At 57.0% G+C, this 14,186-nt stretch overlaps 1 protein-coding gene across 10 annotated transcripts in view; it reads left to right on the forward strand.

The window, feature by feature from the left end:
- PLEKHG5 (pleckstrin homology and RhoGEF domain containing G5) overlaps positions 1-14,186 on the forward strand; it is a 102,585-nt gene that overhangs the window by 51,566 nt on the left and 36,833 nt on the right. Inside the window, exon 1 of one of the 10 annotated variants that reach the window (XM_044996270.1) lies at positions 12,060-12,381. The exons of the other annotated variants lie outside the window; for them this stretch is intronic. Within the exon in view, the coding sequence (XP_044852205.1) occupies positions 12,301-12,381 (81 nt within the window). The 5' untranslated portion in view covers positions 12,060-12,300. Of the gene's footprint in view, positions 1-12,059; positions 12,382-14,186 lie in introns of those variants that run through there. 10 annotated transcript variants of the gene reach the window in all.

The raw sequence follows: 14,186 nt of genomic DNA on the forward strand, positions 1-14,186 counted from the left end.
GGACCGTTGCCTGCCAGGGGTGACACTGCAGCTCCTGCTCTCCTCCCTGGAACCCTGAGGTGGAAATCTCAGCTGCTGCGCTGTCTGTCTGGTGGTCCTGCAGGCCAGGAGTGCTCTGTCCCTTAGTGACTGGGCCAGGGTGCCATTCTGCAGCGAGGAATGTCCCATGAGGAGAAGGCCTGCACGCTCTGCCATGGCTGTTTGTGACCCGTTCTCCCACATTGGCCTGGAGGAAGCAGCACTCCCTGGGCAGGGAAGTAAGCTGGCAGGAGAGCACAGAGCAGCGCTTTGACTATGGAGCGCTCAGTGCTGCCTCCTCTCCAGTCCCACAGATCCATGCCTCTGGCTTTCCCAGTGGGAGGGGACAGCTGCCAGTGGCAGAGTTCAAAGACCTGGGGCCAATGTGTCCCTCCCTAGGTGCAGTTTGCAGGGCAGACAGGGTGCTTTGAGTTAACCCACGAGTACCAATGGCTGTGATTTCCTGCGGCTTGGCAGTAGCTCTGACAGATGCCAGCCTGGCGCATGCAACGGGATGGCAATGTGTCAGGAAGTGGGTTTTCTGCTCTGGTGAGTTCAGGCCCCTAGCTCCCAGCACTGCAGGGCTTGTGGGCAGCAGTGTCAGGGGATGGGCAGGGTTGTCTCTGTTGTCGGCAGGGTGGGGCAATTGTTTGTCCTGGGTGAGCAGTGGGCATGGGAGTGAAGCCTGTTTTTAACCTACTTTACATAGCAGAATGATCATAATTTTTTTCCGTTCCTTAGTTCCTGGGCTCCCGGTGGGTTGTTAATATGGCCCATGGCCCTCTGGCTCCATGTCTGCCCTGGAAATCAGCAAAGAATGGTGCTTGTTTCCAAGTCCCCATAGACGTGCCTGGGAAAGCTCCAGGTGTGCCGAGCTCTCTGCCCAGCCCCCCATACAGGGAGCAGAGCCCTAGGTCGCAGACTACCATACACAATGGGGTTATTGTGAGAGCCAGGGCCCCTTCCTCAGGGCTAGGTGGAGCTTTCACAGAAGGCTGCTGCTTCTGCTCTGGCACTTACAGCAGTGCTAAAGAAGAGACTGGAAAATGAGCTAATGCTGCTTTCAAGCATGCACAGGAAATCTCCGTTTATCCACAGACTGTCTGCTCAGCACAGTGTGCAAGTCTTAACCAAAGAGCAAAGGAAAGGGCAGCAATCAAAGGCACAGTATGTGAGATGAGGTCATGCTGCTCTCTGCACAGGACGCTCCACCTGTGAGCCTGGCCGGGAGGCAGGCGCTCAGTTCTAGGGACAGGCTGGGAGTTCTGGGTTAATGCTGCCACCCCAGAGCCCAGTGGGGCTGCCTAGGAGGGAATGGAGGGCTGTGCTTGCTCTTCAGAGATTTCCAGCCTCCCTAGAGCAAGCAGCCCAAGGAGAGTCCAGCTGGGATTTAACTTCACCATCACAGCTGCTCCTGATCCGATATAATTCAAGCTAATCTCATTGAGCCTGTTCATCCTGTTTAGTTGCAGGGAAGGAATTAGTTTGCATGTTGACACTGCCTGCAAAAGAGGGACCTCTGGGAGGGTGGTGCCCCCTGGCAAACTAAAAACAGGGGCTGCAAGGTGCAGGAGTCTGCCTTGCATGGTGTCATGCCACCTCCAGTGGTTCTGGAACTAGGGGTGCTGCTGCAGGCTCTGGCTTCCATCATCAGCACCCCGACTATACAAGTTGTTCTAGTCCCCGGCCACCCGTCTGGGCTGCTGCCAGCTGACACCATTCACAGGAGTGTTACAACGACTGGCAGCGGGAGTTTGGAATCACAGAAGGGGTCTGGAGTTAGCAGAAATGCAGCCCGATGTCTGTGACATCACAGGCATCTGTCTAGATAGGCTCTCTGACTGTGTGCAAATGGGGTAAGGGTTGCGGTGGCCAGGTGTCCATGTAGGGTGTCAAGCGGAGCTGGCGTGGGGCTGCCAGGCTCTGTTGATATGGCAGAGTCCCGGTCTGGGAGCGTGGGAGAGAACTGCTGATGAGACGGGGTCTCTGTCAGCAGCAGATCTATATGATATGTTGAGGCTTGTTGCTTTCCCCAGTTGTGTTTAGTTCTTGGGTTTATTTGGGCAAGTTGCAAAATTCTTTCTGAATGTGCCAGTGATTTTTGCCCAGACAGTGGGGAGAAGTTAATGTGGGGTTATTAGGGATTCACCAGCAAGAAGTGTCCTCAGGAACAGAGGGAACTGGGAGCTCCAAAGCCCATTACCAACCTCCCAGCCATCCCCATCTGCCATGGTAACCATACCCAGGGGCCTGTCCCACTTCCCTAAGGCACCCTAGAAAGTCTCAAGGAATTCTCAGTCCAAACCTGAGACGCGCACAGCCACACTGAGCGACAAGGGCTTTAAGCTCTCCACATCTCATGATTCCTTAGAGCCACCTCTCACAGCGGCAAGGCCCTGACAGGCTGTTGGCCAGGGGAATTGTATAGCTGCATGGCTAGGAATGGCTTCCTGGAAGTTTACAGGCAAACTGCTCTTGCCTTTGTGCAGTGCAGAGCTGAGGCTGAGCGTAACAGCTGGTGCTACCTGTGGAAGTGTCTTCACCGTTAAACTTATCCCGGTGTGTCTTATACGTGTAAGCACCATCACTCCATGAGCGTTTCCCAACTCCGTGAATGGGGCCGGTGCATGCTGGGACCTAGAGTCACTGCTAACTTGGTGTGTTTGATACAAGAGGGTTTATGATTTTGCAGCTCTGCATTCCTCTTTCAGCTTATGGTAAAAATTCTCAGCCTTGGACAGCACAGCCATGTCTCCTTGACCATGTGTCACTGTGCTGCAGAGGGGGAGAGTCTCTCTCTCTCTCTCCCCCCCCAGTGGGAGTTTGTGCTACACATTTAAATGTTTAACTTGCTCTCATCATCAGCTTTTGGAACATGTGAGTTACTGATCCCGCATCCAAGTGGGTCTGGGACAGTGACTGGCCCAGTCAATGCGTCTCTCCACATGCCCATGCACAGAAATAGTTCTATTGAGCATCTCTCCTCCTAATCTAATTGATCCTTAATGTAAAGCTTGAGTGGATTTAGGGCATCTTATCTCTTGCTGATCAACCAGCTCTGTTGGTTCAGGAGCTTGCTCTGGGAATGTTCTGCTCCCGCTCTGCACTGAATCTACAGGCAGCTAAAATTTCTGCTGGCTTGTCAGACATTGGCTATTTCCTGGTGACTTTTTTATTGCAGGTAAGTGTGGCAGGTTTTTATAAATGCATTCTAGGAAGCCCTGGCTAGCACTTCACTTGAACAGGTAGCAGTTTGCTACTGATGTGCTGTTGGCCAGGAGCCCTGGAGCCACGGGCTCCACTTCCCGCCCCCTACGTCCTAAATTGCCTGGATTCTCAGATGATTTATGGGATGACGTCCCCCTGAAGTTGACGGGACAGTTCACTGCTCGGAACATTCCCCGGCAATTAGCACCCAGGTTTTCCGAGGGGCCTAGAATCTGTTGTCACTCAGGCTTGCGGCTCATTTGCAATGGCTCCTGCCCTTCACTGGAAGGGTGAGATGTGGAAATTCTTGAAGCCACAAGAGATATTGTTGTTTAGTCTTAAAACCTTGGCAACACCATTAGGAACTTTTGTTCCAAGCAGACGTGTTGGGCTGCTCTGTTTGTTGGAATTAGGTGCTAGATTTTGCGAGGAACAAGACAAATAGAATGAAGCAATGACCCTTAAAGGGAGCTGCTCTTGGCACAGATTTCTGAGGATTTTCACTTCTCAGCTATTTTTAAGGATGAATTTAAAGGGGGAAATTAGTTACGTTAGTAAAGCAGCATTTGGGCAAGGGCTCAGAGCGGGTCCTGGCCTTTCACCCTGGCAGCATTCACTTCAGAGCCAGCTTTGAGGAGTGGAACGAGCCTGAAGATCACAACTTCCCCATGTTGATCCTCTTTCCTCGTCACAGCCTGGCAGGACTGGCTGTTCGTACTCACGAGGGGCTGGATGGCCCAATGGTTACAGGATGACCCTAGGACTTGGAGACCCATGTTTAATTCTCTGCTCCGCCACAAACTTCATGCAGATCAGTTTGTCCGTGCCTCAGTTTTCCATCTGCATAATGGGGATATCAGTACTTCTTTCCATAGCTCTGTTGTGGGATTGTGAGGTGCTCAGGCGCTCCGTAATGAGGGCTATGGCAGTACCTAAACTAGGCTAGCAGAGCCAGATGGGTGCTGTGTTGGCAGAGCTCAGAGAAGGGATGTAGGCATGACCAGACCAGCAGGGGATGCTTGGACTTCTTGGCTAGGAAACAAACTGCCCTCCGCGTTTGTGGCTGGTGGTCAGAGAGCAATGCAGGACGCGCCTCTTTGCACCGGCCTTGCTCTGCCGCACAATCCACAGTATTGTCCTTTGCCAGAAAGGTGGGTTCCAAAACAACCCCCCAAAAGCAGGACCTGACTGAGGCCATCTACAGGTAGCAAGTGGATCTTCTTCTGTATGCGGCACCTGGACACGGTGGCGATGGGAGCATTAGACGTATCGGGATAGACAGACAGGCAAGATGCTGCCGGGCTGGGCTGCGTCAGCAAAGCATCATGCAAGAGCCCTGTGTGTGCCGGTCAGGCTGTCAGGGAGGCATTCTGGCACGTGCACCGGCAGCAATGGAAAGGGCTTCTGGGGCAGGTGTCCCGCTCTGTCTGGTGGACTGTTAATTGTCAGTGTGGGATGTGGGGGGAGGCAGGGCTCCAGTGGGGAGCTGGCGTCGTCGTGGGCTGTGATGCTCTCCTAGTTGGCTGAGCTCCAGAGTGGGGACCTGAGTTGGATTTTGCAGCTTTTCAGTGTCTCTTTTGTCGTGTCTCCTTACGATTCAGACATGAGAGCTGGAGAGTGAATTGATCACGTGTTGGCCTGAGTGACAGGCTGCCGGGGCGCTGGAGGGGGGTTCGGCTGAGGATGAGGACAGGGTATGCTATGTGAGATGGGTGGGTGAGGTGGCGGCAGCTCCGGAGCAGTCAGTGCTGTCGCTGGGGGAAATGAAAGGTCTGGCTGGGCTGCCCTGTGGTTTCACACAACTGCCAGCTGCAGCTCCCTCTGCTCTGTGTAGCAGTGTCGGGACGCTGTGCCTCGCCCCTGTGAGTGCCCTAGGCTTGCTGGGCATGCCATGACCCCAAAGAAATTGCCAGGAGGGGAATGATGGACAAGGGGAGGGGAGCAGAGTGTGTTTCCAGTCCCTGGGGATTCCATGGTATGGGAGTCGTTCTTCCCAGCTCGTCTGTCCATGCATAACTCGACTGTGTCTTGTCTGGCAGGAGTAGCGTGGAAGGGCTGGCCCGGCACTGTGCTGTCACCACCACAGAGCAAGTTCTGCACCTCTAGGCTAGGAGGCCAGGCTTCAGAATAGACAAAGACCCACCAAATCCTGCTGCAGTTCACTGGAGGCACTGGTTGACCTGCACCTGCCTGGGTCCATGGCGATCCTGGGCTGGGAGCATGCAGCAAACATACGGTTCGGATGGGATTAGAGATCTGAGATCTGGGCTGATCCACTCTGTCCCCGGCAGGCAGCGCTCAAAGGATAATGCAGGAGGTGTGGGCCGCTGGCACGGCAGTCGGCTGAGTTAGGCTGTTGCACTCTGCTGCGCTCAGCAATTGAGACCAAGAGCCTCAGCGAGCGGCTGCTGGTGTTCACGCCTGCCCTACCTGGGAGGAGGCTGCTCCTGGCAGTTGGATTTATAGCTGATTAGTTGCCACAGCCACATAAAAGGCTCCCCCGAATCACTCTGTATCTGCCCCTTTCCAGACTCTCTGTGCCTCTCCAGCCGGGCGCAGCGTGATGCAGCGTACAGGGGCCGAGCGAGCAGCCCGCCTGAAGGTTGCGACAGGGCTCTGTTTATACCCACATGGAAGTGCTGGACGTTTCTGGAGACAGGACGGACGGGGAGCAACACCGCAAGCTGCTCTGTGTGAAGTGCTGCCCGTCCGTGCAGAGCAGAATGCAGCAGGGCTCCTTACCAGCCTGTGCCAGGGAAGTCGGCTACAGCAGCACCGTTAGTTACTAGCCTGGCAGGGCTCTGCTCCCGTCTCCCTGGGCCAGCTCGGCCTCGAGGCTAGAGCCTGTGCCAACCCAGGCTGAGGTTCTTTGGTTTGGAGAACTGGTGCCAGACACCTGATGAGACCAGCTTCTGGTGCCACCTCGGGCCTCTGGGCATGCTCCTTTCTCAGGAGAGGGTACTCAGTAGCCTCCCGCTATTCTCCAGGAGCGAACACCAGGATAAGTGAAATAACCCTGCCCCTTTATTACTAATCCCACAGACAGTAGCACGAGTAGAACATGATTTGTAGCCCCAAATCTCTGGCTAAGAATTAATCTGCGTGGAGAATGCTGATCCAAGTGATTGTTTACTTAACACTAGAATTTGCTTGCAGACCTGTCGTCGTTTTTCACCCGCTGTGCTGAACAAGGTTGTTATGAGAGTTGGTAATTAAGGGTTTGCAGGAGTATCCACTGTTTAATTTGGGCACCCAGATAACATCTATCGCTTGTGTTTGTGGAGTGTGACGGGTAAGTTTCCAGAATGCTCTCGCTCCAGAGGGGCATGTGATGGCCCTTATTTATATTGCTGGTGTCGGGGAGGACCACACTGGGGGGCTTTTCCAGATGGCGCTGGGCATAGGCTGCAGAGTGTGCAGGGAAATTCTCTTTCACTTGTCAGGATAAGTTGCTGCTGCACCTCCATGGTTTCCCCTGCCACCATGGTGGGTGGGAGCTGTGGGGTTTCCCCTCCGCCCACGGCAGCTGGAAGCTTGGGGGTGGGGAGCCCTCGGCCCACGGCGGCTGGGAGCTGCAGGGTAACTATATTTCTCAGAGAAAACGGGACACCCCCAGCCACTCACCCAGGCGTCACCCCATCGCTGGGACCCTGAGGAGGGCCCCCTCAGGGGTCTGTCACCTGTTGCTGGAACCTTGCCGGGGCCCCACTGACTGCGAGCTGGTGTCCCGCAGCCCCTGGGGCGGAAGGATTCTGTGACTCCCATGACCTCAGTGACCTAACCTAGCCTTACTTACGGTTAGGCAGGGCTGGAAGCCCTGACTCCAGATCACTGACTCGCTGGGTGACCGGGCACGTTCAGGTAGCCAGGATGTACCTCGGCTGCCCATGTGTAAAATGGGGTGTGGAGCCACAGGTGACAGGCTCTAGGAAGGGGCCATTCCAGGGCTGACAGGACTGTCCCATGCCCCTGTAACTGCCACGGTCTGAGCCAAGCCTGGTGACCATGCTGGAGTCGAGCTCCTCTCCTGTGGAGGGCAGTAAAGGAGACGGGGGGCCCAGGGTTTCGTGGCTGGAGGCTGTAGTGGACACAGGGTACTGTCCCTTGAGTGGGAGCCCTGTGCTGCTCTGGGTACCCTGGGGTGGAGGCAGGAGATGCGGCACCAGACGAGAACAGAGACAGAACTCAGACTACACTGGCTGCTGTGTGCGCCGCGTCGCCTGCCTGGACTCCTTAGGACAGCAGCACCTGGAGCAAGCCTGGCTTGGTGGCTGTGCAGTGGGGCACGGTACCCAGGGTGAGCCAGCAACAGGGACGGGTGAACTCGTTCTCAGAGTGGTTATGCAAGGAGCTGAGCACTTGGCTGGCGCGGAACAGACCGCCAGCCCCTCTCTTCCAGAGTGGTTCTGTGCTGGGGGCCGAGAGGCGCAGAAAGGGCTCAGTGGCGGTTACAGAACTCGGCTTGACATGTCCTGGGCTCCAGCTCAAATTGGAGTGATGGAGATTAAAGGCTCCCTAATTCCCCCGCATTGTCACTGTGCACTTGGCTTGAGTGGCCTTGGGGAGGGTTACATGGAAAGTTTCCCATCTGCCCTAGCTAAGCAGTTAGAAAGTAGAGCCCCCGCCTGGGCAGGCAGCCCCTCCCAGGGGCTGTATCCTCGCTGCTGCCTGGAAGGGCTGTGTCGTGCGTGATGCACCGAGCTGCTTTGCTATGGCGGGAGCAGCACCTATTAGTCCATTGCATTTTTCCGAGCACAGCCTGCTCATTCTGCGGGTAGGGAATGGTTTCTGTCAGTGCAGCTGGTGCCAGATGCACGCTGCTCCTGGCACGTAACTCCCTGCCAAGATGGAGAACCAATAAATGTAAAACTGATCAATGAACTTACCTTTTTGGCAGGACCTAACTGCCCAGCGGAGCTCATTGCAAGATTTGAGAAAGGACTAGCCGTGAACTGCCCTGGTTACCTTTGGGAGGAGAGAATAGAAGGGCTGTAAACCTTCCTGCTGCAGGGCCTTCAGCACCTGCCTGGGGGGACAGGAGCCATTGGTATGTGGGCTGGCAGAGCCAGACTCTCCCTAGTAGGGTCAGTGCATTATTTATGTTAATACAGAAAGGTTGCCACTTCCTGCCCAGGGCTGCTGTGAAGTGGAGCTGCTGTGCGCATAAGGATCGGTGCACAGAGGTACGCAGAGAGAGGGGAGCACACGTGAGAGACAAGGAACCAGAGAAAAGGCAGATTAGCCAAGCTCCCAGAACAGAGGCAAAGGGCCAGGAGTCACCCCAACACCAGATGAGAACCAAAAGGATGTAGCAGAAAAACCCTCCCCCTCCCACCATCTGTCGTCTGTCAGGACAGGGTTCTGTCTGTCAGGCTGCAAAGAACAGAGCAGTGATCTGAAACATGGGGGGCAGGGCTGCTTGCAAACCCCGTGCAGCAGAGGGATGATTCTGTGCTGGTTGGCAGGACAGGCCCTACTGGCCCATTGTGACTTTTCGGCAGGATTTGGACATGACCTGCTCCTAGATGATGCAGCCTGAGGCCTGTTGCAGCTCCGTGAATGAATTTCCAGCAGCACCCAGCAGGTGGCAGCGCTGGTCCAGCAGGGCACTGACTTGTGCTGGCCCATCTGAGAGGAGCCCTGGTGGCGCGGCCTCCGTCGCTTTCTTGGGCTGGTTGCAGGGAGGCGCACGGAGCTCAGGGAAGTGTTTTGCTGGTGCTGGAATTTTTCTGTGTTAGTCTGAAACGTCATGGCTCGCACCCTCTGATTTACGCTTCTGGCGGGTGCAGGTTGGGCTTGTCTCACTCTGATCCCATCTCGGTGCCACCAGCGCTGAGTTCCTGCCTCTCCCATGGCAGAAACCCCGTTGTGCTGCTACCCAAGGTGGTTTGATTTCCCTACTGCCTGGGGCCAGTTCCTGGCTGCTGGTGGGCAGGCTGCAATGGGGCATTCTCACGCTGCAGCCCTGCCGGTTGTAGGGATCGGTCCTGCATTGCTCCGGGGACATGACTAGAATCCTTTTCTCTTTCACTTCCATGTTTCTCCCGTAGCTTTGACAGCACAAGAAACTCCTGCAGGGGTTAGGCAGGGCTTGGCCTACGTGTCCAGGAGCCTGGAGATTGTTCCCCATTGCTTGTGTTGCAGTAGTGCCCCAAGCCCCTGGTCAGTGTCCACACCCCATTGTGTGAGGCACTGACAACCCTCGGGAAATGCACTTCCTGCTGCAGGCAGCTTCCTGTTGAGGGTGGAACTGGGGCAGGAGTTTGTTTGCTATGTACGTAACTAGACATGAGTTCCGTTTAGTCTGCAAACCAAAACATCCTCGGTGACACGCTGCAGCCCCTTCTGCCAGCAGTGTCCTGGGGAAAGGGGGTCTAGAGGGGACTGGCAGAGGGGAGTGGGTTAGTTCCACCAACGGGAGGAACATGGAAGAACTTGCATTGACATCCCTGGCGTGGAGGGGAAGTGACATGGTCAAGAAGGGGAGGGGGGGCGGTGCGGCACTGGAAGGGCACAATGGTGAGGGGGAGAAAGTGGGGTGAAGGTGGGGCCCCTTCTTCCCACTAACCAGCAGGTTCTTTGCCTGCTAGTCCCAGTAGCAGCAGGGCTCCTGGCTGCAGTCAGATCCTTGTGGCACTGGTGGGGAGCTCAGCAAGGCAGCGGTGCGGGGATGGCATCACCTCTCTTGCTTTGAGACTGTCCCCTGGGAAGCACCACAGGCTGGAGAAGCCTGGCACGAGCGCAGCGTCTAATGGGGAATGCTGGGCTCTGGGCACCGGCGAAGCTGGTTTTTCTGCAGTCGGATCCCAAAGCAGCCATGGACACTGTGTGGCTGCAAGGCCCAGAGTGCTTGCCCCCCAGTGATAGATTAGCCAGTGGGGCCCGTGCCCAGGGGCCCCAGAAAAATGGACGCTCCCGCACCTCCACTTGCTCCCCGGCAGGGGCACAGGGGGAGCAGGGGAGACTGCAGGCAGGAGGGGTGGGGAGGGCCCCCCGTTTACTCCTGCCCAGGGCCCCACAAAACCATAACCCGCCTCTGCTGCCCCCACGCTGCAGGGGAAGCTCAGCAGATCGTCTGTTTATTCCTCTCGGGGCGGGGGGCAGATACAACGGGCCTCGGGGACAAGGAGCTGCACGTTCTGCTGGGAGAAGGGCCGTTCCAGGAGCAGCACCTCGGGAATTCCCACGGGAATGGCTTCTGGTGGATTCTCAGCTCAGAAGCTGTGACAGGCAGCCTGACTTCAGGCTGTTTGTCCTCCCGGAGCACAGGGTGCTTGGAGTGAACGCTGTGGGCTGCCTGCCCACAGCACGAGGCTGAGTCCTGCACCCCAGGGAATGGGGTGCTGGGCCAGGTACTTACAACGGGCTGGGGTCTCTCCTCTCAGCGTGCCTGGGTTTTCACAGCCTTCCAGTGAGGCGTGAGGGCAGGGATCTCCCAGCCCAGCTGCATGGAGCCCCCTGCTGACAGGTTGCTTCCCCCCGATGGCACCTGCCTGGACGCTGCTTCTGGTGCCCTTGTAAAGTCCCGCAGCCTCCCAGGACTCACTGTAGCACAGCCTGCGCCAGGCCAGGCCCTCTGCCCACACCAGCCCCAGCTGCTTCCTACTCCTTGTAGTGATGGGCACGGCAGCATCTCCAGGGGAGCAGCTACACTCAGAGGAGGGTGCAGTGCAGGGGCTTTCTGCCTTGGGGGTGCAGCTCTCCTGCCCATCCCAGACTGCTAAGTGGGGTGGGGAGTCCTGTCTGGATGGCAGGGGACCTGGGAGGCCCATCTGGGACAGGGGCCGGGGTGTGGAGAGGGGAGAGCCCCAGCCTCGTGGCTGAGCACAGGGCTGAGAGCAGGGGGCTTTGGGTGCCTCATGACCAGGCCGCTGTGCCGCAGGGGCAGGGAGCATTAGGTGTCAGGTACCCGTGAAGAGCTCAGGCAGATGGGCTCCGTCGAGCCGCTCGGGGCTGCCGTTCCGGCTGGGAGGGGGGCTCTGGCAAACATGGGCTCAGCCGCTTGTGGCTGGCCTGGGGAAAGTGAAGCCAGGTAATTGATGTGTCCTAATGTCAGGCAGCGTGCAAGGTGTGTTGGGGGGAAGGTCTCGCGATTGCAGCATGAGTTGCTCGATATTTGGTGGTGGTTTCCTTAAAGCTCCAGCTCCTGGAGTCATGTGATTAATCCCAGCATTTGTTTTTAAAGATAATCTCCTGATTTCCAAGCCAACCTTGGGTGGGTTTGGGACAACAGGTGACTTTTGACCCCAGGGGTGGCTGGAAGCTCTGCGGTTGGCTGTGAGCCCGGGGCAAAGCTTTGGGGCTGGATTTGAGATTGGGCTCATCCCCAGTGACTGATTGAAGCTCTAGGAGTTCAACACTGTGCCCAGTGCCCAGCGTGCTGTGGCCTTTGGGTGCTGCTGCCACACACAGAGCAACGGGCTGGGGGAAGCCTGGGTGTCCCATCCTGCTGCCGCTGCCCCGACTCCAGCCACAGCGCTCGCTCTGCTGGACAGATGCCCTCCAGAGGGCTGTGGCTGCTGTTCCCTGGCCCAGGAACTTTGGTTCTGAATCCAGCACTGCCCTCCCCAGCCCGCTGCCTGCAGCCGGAGGTGAGGGGTGGTGGTTCTGGGCAATGCACACTGGGCTCTTTGTGCATTTCTGTGTCTCCCAGGCCCAGGGGGCCCACGGCTGCTCCCGGCTGCTCCGCTTGGCGGACTTGACTTCACTGTGTGACACGGGCCTGTGTCTCTTTCCTGCCCTGTCATTGTACCGCAGGCAGATGCCGGTGGATGAATGGTACATTCCAGCTGTCTGCCTCTTCCTGGGAGGGGTGGTAGATTCCGACCGCCCTAATTATCCAGCTGCCAGCTTTAGCATGGCTTTGTGTCCGCTGATTTCCCCTGCACATACGCCTGGGTGCGTATGAGGGAGGGGATGCAGGGACGCTAGCCGCTGCAGTGCAGCACTGGCCCCAGGCGCTCTGCACTCAGCCCTGTCCCCCTGTGCTGAGAGAGACGGGCTCAGCTGCACTGGGACGGCGCAGTCGGCAGCGAGCGGAGAGCTGCCTGCCGGACACTGCCAAGCAGAGCTGTGATGAGGCAGAGAGCGAGTGATGCAAGGGCCTGCGCGGAGGGCAGGAGCGAGGGGCTCCCCCCTAGGGATCCCAGTGGACTGGTGAGTCTCTGAATGGCCAGTGTTAGTCATCTTGGGGCTGGAGCATGGGGCTTTCTGGGGGGTTCCCAAGTGGCTGGCATGTGGGAAGGGCAGAGAGCGGGTCCTCGGAGCTGCGGGCGTTCCTAACACAGCCAGTCCCCGCGGCAGCAGACAGTACGGGGCAGCCCCAGCACCAAGGTGCACGTGCCGGAGGGAGCTCTCCGGCTTCTCTGACACATGCAGCAGCCATGGCTTAGGCACTGGGTCCTTGTCCTCCCCCGGCAGGTGGGTACGCTGGGGCTCGGCTAACGCCACAAAGCTGGGGCTGAGGGAATGTTACCAACTAGATTCAATGCCTGGGGAGCCCAAAGGCCACAGGGCTGAATGCCTCCACCGCTGGGCTCAGGGAACGTTAACACTGGAAGCTGGGGCTGGGAGGGACTTTAAAGGTGGGTGAAACATACGTTCAGTCCAGTGGATTCAGGGCAACCGCCAGATGAGCTGCCATCACGGCTGAGCTGTGTATTCTCCTGCCTTAGCCCAGCGACTGGAAATCCAGCCCCTGCAGAGAATGAAAACAATGTGCTGCTTCCTGCCAGCAGCCGGTGACAGCAACCTCCGAGCAAGTGGGAAAGCAGGATGGCTTTAAAACGCTGCATTTCCGTAGGGTTCTCCATGGTCCCCAGACTGCCCCTTCCCTTCTCCACCTTCCTTTCAGCAAATCCTCCCAACTAATTAGCAACAACGGGGGTTGGTTCCAAGTGCACAGTTGATTTACATGACAAGCTGCAGCTAGCTCCAGCTGGACTCAGAACCTTTGGCAAGAGCTGACTCCTTATTTTTCTAGCCTGTTGTGGACAAAGCTTCCCTGGGCTGCGCTTAGGTTTATCCAGCGCTCTTGGCGTGTTGTGGCACAAGGCACCTTGGGCAGGTCGGCTGGATGTTCAGCGGCATTTTCCAGACTGTTCTTAGAGATGAGATGTGACTGTTGGGCTGGTGAGTGTCGCAGCTGGCTGGCTGTAGCGCCGTGGAGCTGTGGTCCCCCCCCCGAGTAGCTTGCAGGCTGAGACCAGTCATACAGCTCAGACACACGGCTGCATGTACTGCCACCCCTGCCCCCAGTGCATCTCTGCATCTGTTATACAGGCCTGGGTTGGATCCTCCTCTACGGGGTCCATTACCTTAGCACCAGGGGTGTTTTTATAAATCTCATGATCACTGGAAAAATCTGATGCAGAGACTGGTTAACTGTGTTTGCAAGGCCCTCCTGCTCTTCGGACCAGCCCCTGGCTCCCAAGGCCAGCGCCAATGGTTTTCCCTTGCAGGTTTTGTTTCAAGGTGCGAACACAATGACTGGTTCAGTGGTTCTCAGGAAGCTCTGGAATTAGCCAGGTGGGTTTTGTGCTGGCAGCAGGAGGGAAGTGCCCTACATCGTGTGTGCGTGGAGAACTTTGACGCAGAGCCGGGCTGCATGAGTGAGGCTAGCAAGTGGGCGGGGAGGAGAGGGCAGGGGCTGTCTGGATCAGTTCGGCTGACCAGCTGCATTTGGTTTCTGACCGGATTGTTGGGATATTCTGGAGGTGGGTGGAATTTGGGGCCTGAGCTGTTGGTTTCTAAGTTGCTCTGACCCACTGGCGCCAGTTGCGGGTGGGTAGCGGATGCAGCAGCACTAGAGTAAAGCAAGGCAATGTTTATGGAGCTCAGGGAGCGCGCTTGCCACAAGCAGGATGCCTCTGCCTGGAACCCAGCTTAGCACAGCCGGCCTCTGCTGCAAAGCCGCCAGGAGTGTTTTCCCCCAGATTTCAGGCTTCACCGCTGCCTCAGGG

The sequence above is a fragment of the Mauremys mutica genome, chromosome 21, assembly GCF_020497125.1.
Source record: "Mauremys mutica isolate MM-2020 ecotype Southern chromosome 21, ASM2049712v1, whole genome shotgun sequence".
Classification (NCBI taxonomy): Eukaryota; Metazoa; Chordata; order Testudines; family Geoemydidae; genus Mauremys; species Mauremys mutica.